At 47.2% G+C, this 9,276-nt stretch overlaps 1 protein-coding gene across 1 annotated transcript in view; it reads left to right on the top strand.

Annotated features, from left to right (window-relative positions):
- Positions 1-4,529, top strand: part of EEPD1 (endonuclease/exonuclease/phosphatase family domain containing 1) — a 175,397-nt gene extending 170,868 nt beyond the window's left edge. Inside the window, exons 6-7 of the mRNA XM_006832133.1 lie at positions 1,193-1,387; positions 4,330-4,529. Of these exons, the coding sequence (XP_006832196.1) occupies positions 1,193-1,387; positions 4,330-4,529 (395 nt within the window). The remainder of the gene's footprint in view (positions 1-1,192; positions 1,388-4,329) is intronic.
- Positions 4,530-9,276: the final 4,747 nt, after the last annotated feature.

Genomic DNA, 9,276 nt, shown 5'->3' with positions numbered 1-9,276 from the left:
TTTTTTTTTAATAAATAAATGAAGCTCACCTCAGCATTATTTCTCAGGAGTGGGTACTGGGAACAAAGTGAATTAGGGCCAGCAGCAGTTGTCATGTACACCAACATGGTGGGTGGGTGCTGTCGAGCTAGTTCGGACTCAAAGTGACTCTGCAGAGGGTTTCTGAGGCTTTAAAAAAAAAAATTCATTGTGGGAGCAAAAACCTTCATCTCTTTCCCATAGAGCTGCAGGTGGGCTCAAACTGCCCACCTTGTGGTTCTCAGCCCATGCATATCCTACAGAAGTAGGAGGCTTCTTCTTGTTGTTAAGTGCCATCGAGTCAATTCCAACTCATAGCTACCTTGTATAGAGTTTCCAAGGAGCAGCTGGTGGACTTGAACTGCCAACCCTGTGGTTCACACTCCAGTGCTGATCCTACAGGACCACACCAGGAGTCCCAGTGGGATGCTAGGTACCCCTTATTGGAAGCCAGGAAAATCCAGCCTTCTCCTCTGGTCTGAACTTGAACCTCAGAGAGCCAGAACACACCTTCCATTCAAGGATTAGCTGCTGCTGGCGTCTCCAGCCTCATCTTTAGCTTTATTTGTGCCTGATAGCCAAAACACCCAACTGCTTACAGCCCCACCCCACCCCACCCCACCCCAAATCAGGCTCTCTCTTCCATCTGCTCTTGAACAGCTTTTCTTCTTTCCTTACTGACCTGACCCTCATCAGTCCATGAGCATACTGTCTGTGCATGCCTTTCTCTGGACACAACATTGGCTTTGCACCTGGGTTCCACTCTTGTCTGTTTCCCCATCTGCCTGTCCCACTAGACTCTGAGCTAATGGAGAGCAAGGTATGTTTTATTATCTCGAAACCCCTTTCACGGGTATCCTCTACCAGATGCTCCATCAATGATTCTTGAGCATTTGTTAAAAGCTCTGGGCAAAACCCTTCGGCCTTTTTCTACTAGAACCTGTGAGCTTGAGCTGACTTCTGCATCACACACTCCCATCCCCATTTCCAGATGTGTCACTAACCTCCTCTTAAATTTTTAAGTTAAAATATCCAAGGGGGGTTGTATAAGGAACTTGGGAGACTGGGAACCATTCCAGCATCCTAGCCCTTGGGATCAGGCCAATTTGACAAGAGGCATGATCAGTGTTACTCCCATCAGCTCTTAACATTCCTCTTCTTTCTTCCATTGCAGGAGAAAAAGACGTGGTTATTTTAGGAGATTTTGGTCAAGGGCCAGATAGTAGTGATTACGAGATCTTGAGGAAAGAAAAATTCCACCACCTGATTCCCGCTCACACCTTCACCAACATCAGCACCAAGAACCCTCAAGGTTCCAAGTCTCTGGACAACATCTGGATCAGTAAAAGCCTGAAGAAGGTCTTCACAGGTAAAGCAACACCCACTGGTTCCTTCTCCTATTCAGAAGTGGAGTTTGGGAAACCTGTCTGAACTGACAGCTCCAGGTGGTTGGTTTAGTTGGATCAGGAGTGGTCTTTGCTCTTCTCTAGGCATTTAGAATGGAGTCCCGGTGTGACACTTTGGGTTAATGTGCTGGACTGCAAAGTCAGTTTGAACTGCAAGGTCAGCAGTTCAAGCTCACCAGCCACTCCTTGGAAACGCTATACAGGATTGCTATGGGTTGGAACCAACTCAACAGCATTTAACAACAACAAGACATTTCTAGGAGTCCTGGTGTGGCACTGTAGGATAAGTACTGGACTGCTAACCACAAGGTCATGGGTTCAAACCCACCAGCCACTTCTCCGAAACCCTATACAGGGTCGCTATGAGCCAGAACTGACTTGATGGCACTTAACAACAAAAGGCATTTTATAAGGTTCAGATGACTGTAAAATTATCATTCAAACAGGGGGAAAAATAAACAATTAAAAAATAAACAAAATGAATAATCACGTTGATTCCAACTCATAATTACCCTCCAAGACGGAGTGGAACTGCTCCATAGGGTTCTGAGACTGTAAGTCTGTTACAGTAACACAGCCTCGTCGTTCTCCTGTGGAGTGGCTGCTGGTTTTGAACCACCAACCTTGCAGTTAACAGCCCAATGCTTAACCCAGGGCACCACCAGAGCACCTGCAAACAGAGAAAGGCTGTAGCAGAAAGCCTCATCTTTCTCCTGTGGAGTGGCTGGTGGGCTCAAACTACCAGTCTTGTGGTTCACAGTCTAGTGTTTATCCTACAGAGGCGCCAAGCTCCCAGAAAGCACTTGGTGGTAGTGGTTATATGCCGTGGAGTCAGTTCCGACTCACAGCAACCCTGTATAGGGTTTCCAAGGCTGTAAATCTTTATGGGAGTAGAAAGCCTCATCTTTCTCCCGTGGAACTGCTGGTAGTTTTGAACTAGCTGACCTTGAGGTTAGCTGCACAACTTGTAACCCCTATGCTACCAAAGCGCCTTAAAAAGCACTTTGTTGTTGTTGTTGTTATGTGCCGTGGAGTCGGTTCCGACTCATAGTGACCTTGTACAGGGTTTCTGAGGCTGTAAATCTTTACAGGAGCAGGAAGCCTCATCTTTCTCCCATGGAAGAGTTGGTAGTTTCGAACTGCTGACCATGAGGTTCACAGCCCAGTTCATAACCACTACACTACCAGAGCTCCTTAAAAATCACTTACTGACCTACAAAAAGAGCCCTGGTGATGGTTTGAGGTAAGTGCTGGGTTGCTAACCACAGGGTCTGTGGTTCAAAACCACCAGCCAGCCCATGAGAGAAAGATGAGGCTTCCATAAAGATGTAGTCTCAGAAAACCCTCAGGAGCTGTTCTCCTCGGTCCTGTAGGGGCTCTGTGAGGAAACATCAACTCGATGGCAGTGAGTTTGTACTTGAGGGGAACTGACCTACAACAAGTACAAACCAGGTGTAAACCAGGCAACCCAGAGATGAGCTGGTAACTTACCTTAATTTCAAGGACATGTTGTCATGAGCAGACGTTCAACTTGACGCCTCCGGTGCTGTGTGGAGGAATGAGGTTTCCCATCACACTGCCTATGCCCGGCAGGGAGAGGTGGGCGGACCTGTCATATAAGGCCTGTCACGATAGGAGAGGAGACGTGCTTTAGACACGTCTCCCTGATGACCTGGATGTGATAGGTTGTCACAGCAGTGAACGTTATCACGCTTCACCCCCAAACTAATGACCTATTGCCACTGACATTTCATCAGAAGTATGGTAGAGGTAAAGACAAGGACAGTATGCTTCTGCCCTGGGTGGAAGCTTGACAGAGCACCATGGGTGCGTGTCATACCCCCATGAGCAGCTTAAACACAGAAGCTCTGATTTCACCCTGGCTTGCTCTGTGGCCAGGGCTGAGGTCTCAGGAGGATGACTTGCAGTTCTAGCTTCGGCCTCAGTTGCTTCTAACGCTCTCTGGGCATCCATTTCCTATTGGACTCTGTCGTGGGAGGATCCAAAGGATGATATCAGTGAGTCTCAGGGCAACTTGATCACCAAACCAGACAAGCAATGATTTGAAGAAATGCAACATTGGCCAGGAGCAGAGTCCAACCTACAGGTCCCAGGTCCCCAGGAGGGCGCACATGGAAGTGAACTGCCCTCACAAAGAGTGTGGAGCACCCAGGATGGCAAGTAGAAAGCATGTTATCTGCCCCCGACCTATTACATTGTAGTAGCTCAGGCCCAGGACAGAGATGCCACACAGCCAGAGATCAGAGCTACACCCAGGCCTGCTCTCCCTTCCCCAATGCCCTTAGGTCTTACCTGGACGTGGCTTATACTCACGACCACAGTTGAGTTGTGATTTCATATGTTTCTAAATCTTTATTTTGAAATACCTGTCCCTTCTCATAAAACCATGTATCTTTCTCTTTATCACCCATTTTGTAGGAAGACTGTATTAGCCCCGGCGCTACAGGTTAATGAGCTGGACCGCAAAGTTGGTTTGAACCATAAGGTCAGCAGTTCAAACTTACCAGTCACTTTTCGAAAACCCTATACAGGTTGTTATGAGTCGGAACCGACTCAACAATACTTAACAACTGTGAGGGCAGTTGGTGCCTTTTGCTTTGCAATATTAGACTTTAACTGTGGATGCCTTTTGCTGACCAGATTAGAAGCGGTCTATAAATGTGAGAAATCAACCCGAATGGGAAGACACATGTAAATGAACAGGAGGCCTGGGCTGGGCAGTCTTAATAACTAAATTGGTAAACCCTCATTTATCCAGAAAATCAAATTGGCGGAGGCTTTCCATCTGCACAAGCAAGGCAGAGAACTGAGGGGTACTGGCATGTTGTGGGCCCTGCTCCCCAGCCCTCCATCTGATTTCTGGGTCTCTGTCTCTCTCCTCCAGGTCACTGGGCTGTAGTGAGAGAGGGTCTCACAAACCCTTGGATTCCCGACAACTGGTCCTGGGGAGGAGTGGCTTCTGAACATTGCCCAGTACTAGCCGAGTTTTACATAGAAAAGGACTGGAACAAGAAGGAAGGCCCTCGGAGTGGCAGCGGGGTGACCTTGGAGCGAAGTGAAGCCAACATTAAGCATGAGCGATGACAGCACCCTATTGATGTCTCCATGCTGCAGCTCAGGAGGGCACAAACCGTCTACCTTCCCAGAGCGTCAGCACTGGGGCCTGGCCCACCTGCCTCCTTTGTGAACATGTTAGGGCCTCCGTGGAACGCGGCCCATGAAACCAACGCCAGTGAAACCAGAAGTCCAGTCAGTAGAAAGCAAGAACGGCTTTCACAGGCCAGCTGCTGCTGCCTAGGTTGCCGCGTTTTTCTCCCATCGGTGTCCCTGAGGACAAGAGTATAATAAATAGAATGAAACGAGCAGAGTGTGGAGACTGGGAGCTCCGAGGTCTGCCCAAACCCCGTCAGAACACTCACCCTGACCCCAGTCTGTGATGTTCCCATTGCACATTACATAAAGCTTTGTAACTGTGACTGAGCAGTCTCCTCAAATGTTTTGAGTGGTGGTTTTTAGTTTTGCTTTCAAAAACACTAGCGGAACATCAGTCTGCTTGCCATGAGAGCTGGCACTGGGTCCCTGGAGTTCACTGGGGCAGCTGGTTTCTCACCTCGAGTGGAGTGTGTTCCTTCTTCCATTCTTCCCCTCCACTGCTTGTGCATTCTGCTGGTAACCTCTGAATCTAAGCAGCAGGTCAAGTCTTCTGAAATGGACTTAGATGGAGCTGGAGGCTCCTGCCAGTTTAGGGGTACTCAGAAGAGGATGTGAGAGAGCCTCTGCTGGCACCAAGAGCTATGCCTGATCCTGTTCAAATGTAACTTTACCTTTGGGCAAGTTACCTGACCTTTGCTCAACTGTTCTCATCTAAGAAACAGAGCTAGTTCCACCTGTTTTATGTCTTAATGGAAGACCTCAGCAAACAGAAATTCAGAGGCACAAATCCAAACTCAGGCAGCCAGTTCCAGAGGCAGGCTTTCTCTCTGTCGGCTCTACAGGAAGGTCCTATGTGTGCACACAGCGTCACTTGGATGTCACTATGTAGCCTGGTATTTGAAGTACCAGTGGCATAGCTTCCAGCATCACAGCAACATACAAACAACCACAGTGTAACAAATCACAGCAACATAAAAACAATCACGTGTAACAAATCACAGCAACATACAATCACATGTAACAAACCACAGCAACATACAAACACAGTGTAACAAACCACAGCAACATACAAACAACTACGTGTAACAAATCACAGCAACATACAATCACATGTAACAAACCACAGCAACATACAAACACAGTGTAACAAACCACAGCAACATACAAACAACCACGTGTAACAAATCACAGCAACATACAACCACATGTAACAAATCACAGCAACATACAAACAACCACAGTGTGACAAACAAATAGATAACTGTTGATATCACTCAATAAACCCTAACTTGAGGTGAACGGTTAATACAATTTTTCTTTAAAAATAGTAAAGTCTCCCCTGAGTCTAAGGAGTCCCGGTAGCTAGTTGGGCTACTAACTACAAGGTCAGTAGTTCGAAACTACCAGCTGTTCCGTGGGAGAAAGATGAGGCTTTCTGCTCCCATAAAGATTTACAGCCTCTGAATCCCTATAAAGTGTTGCTATGAGTTGGAATTGACTCACCAGCACTTTACAATAACAACAACAACCTTCCGGAAGTGGTCCACTTCTTATCCCTAGTTTGTCTTTGTCTGGAAGCTCATCTGAAACCTGTCCACCATGGCTGACCCTGCTGGGATTTAAAATACTGGTATCATAGCTTCCAGCATCGCAGCAACACACAAGCCACCATAGTATGACAAACTGACAGACGATGTGTTAGTAACACGTTGTTGTTGTTGTTAAGTGCCATCAAGTCGATCCTGACTCATTTCAACCATGTATAGGGTTTCCAAGGAGCAGCTTATGAATTTGAACTGCTCACCTTGTGATTCAAACCAAGCTTGCAGCCCAGCACATTATCCCACAGCACCACACCAGGACTCCCTACTAACACACAGAGATCAGGAATTACAGCACATCGCCAATTAGAGATAATTCCCTCACATTACATCACAGAGCCTGATTTCATCATTCCATAACTACCAAACCACTGAGAATCATAGCCCAGCCCAACATATATTTGGGAAGGGTAGGGGAATACAAGTCAATCGACGATACCTGTAATTCGTCCATTGTGATGAATCGTCTAATACTGGACATTTTTGCCATATGAAAATAAACAAAAACCAAGTAGCATGTTGCCGTCAAGTTGATCCTGACTCATAGTGACCCCATTTGACAGAAAAGAACAACTGACTGGTAGAGTTACCAAAGCTGTAACCTTTATGGACGCTGACTACTATGTTGTTCTTCTCTGGAGAGGCTGGTGGGTTCGAACCACTGACCTTCTGGTTAGCAATCAAACACTTAACCACTGTACCACCAAGGCCCCCTTTTGACACATAGTCAATACATAATAACCATGGTCACCTTCAGCACTATTATAACCTTTGAGTAGATGAAAGAGAGTAGATGAAAGGGGACTGAATTCTAAGACTACACAGAGATGGCTTTGGTGATACAAGGGCTGGGTACAATGACATGGAGAAATGGTGGTAAGTGCCACAGGACTTTCTACAGAAGTGGTCTGGACAGTGCCCCTCAGTCCTTCTGCTACACAGAGCACAGTGGCCATGATCCAATGCCAGCACTTGTGGACACCAACCACTCGGAACGTGCACTCAGACACCAGGGTGTGACCACTGAAAATTGGCCAAGTCTCTAACAGAGGGGATGATACTCTCTGGGCATTCCTGAGACTGTGGGGTGGGGGGTGGGGTGAGGGAAGAAGACCCTGACTTTGAGGGTCAAACCATAGAAGGCACCCTTCACTTGATGCTATCTGTTCAGGGGGAACCACTTAGTGTCTGTCATGGCAGACACCACCCCTACGTATCCAGCTGACCCCCACTGTGATGAATCATTTAACTGAGTGTTTGCTGTTGGGGGTGAGAAGCATTAAGGGCTCTAGTTCTATTGTGATAAGGAGGGCAGTTGGCCCCAACATGTCCTTCAAGACAGGCAGTAGAAAACCAGTGGCCTTGACAAAAGTGGGTGGAGTGAATGCAAATGAGACGAGCCAGGGGCAAGTCCTGTGGTGTGAGGCTTGGGAGCTGAGGAGCAGAGGCTGAGCCAGGGGCTGGCTCCTGTCCCAGGAGCACACTGGCTGTGGAAAGCAGGTAGATGGCAGAGAGCCACTGCAGGCCAGGACGGCAGGCACAGCCAGGAGAAGCAACAACAAATATCAAAGGCAAGGTGAGGGGTTGTTGGGGCCCCTTGCTTCTCAGGAGTGTTCTCATCCCTGCTGGAGCTGGGGACATACTCTCTTTTCCTGTGATGTGTGTGCTGGATTGGTCTTGATGAAGTAGACAATTCAGGTCTATAAGGGCAGGAAATTTTTCCTTCTGAAGGAAGAGTGTTGCTTTGTCCCTGGCGGAGGCTTGTGTGCAGAAGGCTCACTGAATCGCTCCTTCCTGGGAGAGAGATAAAAGGCCCCAGAAGAGATTTCCCCACCTGTGTATGTTTTCCTGAGTTTAGGGCTCAAACCACAGGAAGCACGCTTTGCTTGATGCTTTTGTTATCACCGAGTCATTTGGTATCTGCTTAGCAAATAGCGCTCCAATCAATTTTGAGTGATAGAAGAGGAATCAACTGAGTGTCCTGTAGACTTCCATGGTGTTGAATTATTTAATTAAATGATTATTGTTTGGGGGTAGACTCAAGCTTTACTAGATAAGAATAAATGCAGTTGCCTGGGTTCTGTGATTGCATTAGATATGGCTTCTTGGGACAAAGCCCCAGCGTATATAGTTGGAGAAAGACACAGTGCTGCCAGGCTGAGACCTGCACGCTGCGTGTTGTGTGGTGGTTTCTTTGCTCCGTGTTCTGAGATCCTGAGGGGGCATTTCTTGACAGAAATGCCAGAGATGGCCTTACCTCATCGGAAATCAGCCATCACCCTTGTTCTAGGCTCAGAAAGATCCTGAGAATTTTCTTGGACTATAATCTCCCTCATTCACTGACTCTCAAAGCTCAAGGCAGAAACACACAAGCACCCCGTCTGGTGTTGCCAGACTTGCTGGTGGTGGAGAGCAAGTTGTGAACTGTGTGTCCCAGGGCCTCTGCTTCCCTACGACCAATCTAAATCATTGTACATGTGAGCCATCAAGCAAGAAGGATTTCTCTCTGGCAGTGGTCTTCTTTGGTGTGAGGGGAGCTTTCTGACATGGAGATACCCAGTCCCTCTGATTCTGAGCCAGAGATGTGGTCTGGCCTATGAACCAGCTGAATCTATGAAGGTGCCCTGATGCTCACACTTTGATAAACACCGATCTGGAGGGCAACTTGGATAAAAACAGAAAGTCTGGAAATTTGGCTGAACTACCTGTGTTGTTATTGTTAGCTGTCGTGGACTCAGGGTGACCTGTGCACAATGGAACAAAATACTGGGAATTTTACCACGAAACCACCAATGCCCCCTGAACCTGTAATAAACACTAAAGGGGGTAGAGATGGGGGTGACTGAAATGTCCAGGAGAAAATGTAATAATCTACTTAGAGTTTGTATGGCTTTCAGAGATTAAGGTTCTCTCAATAAACAATAGCTACTGAATCCAGATAAGAAATCAGCAGGGCAGCTAAAAAAGTGTAAGATTAAAGTTGACAGAAAACATCAGGGAAACCATTGTTTCTGTGACTATATTATTAAAAACGTGGGCACTTGGCCACTCCCTCCTAACGCAGGGGACTGACAGCA

Source organism: Chrysochloris asiatica, unplaced genomic scaffold, assembly GCF_000296735.1.
Source record: "Chrysochloris asiatica unplaced genomic scaffold, ChrAsi1.0 scaffold00006, whole genome shotgun sequence".
Lineage (NCBI taxonomy): Eukaryota > Metazoa > Chordata > Mammalia > Afrosoricida > Chrysochloridae > Chrysochloris > Chrysochloris asiatica.
Note: the sequence above shows the minus strand (reverse complement) of the source record. Positions and strands in the feature narration are given on the sequence as shown.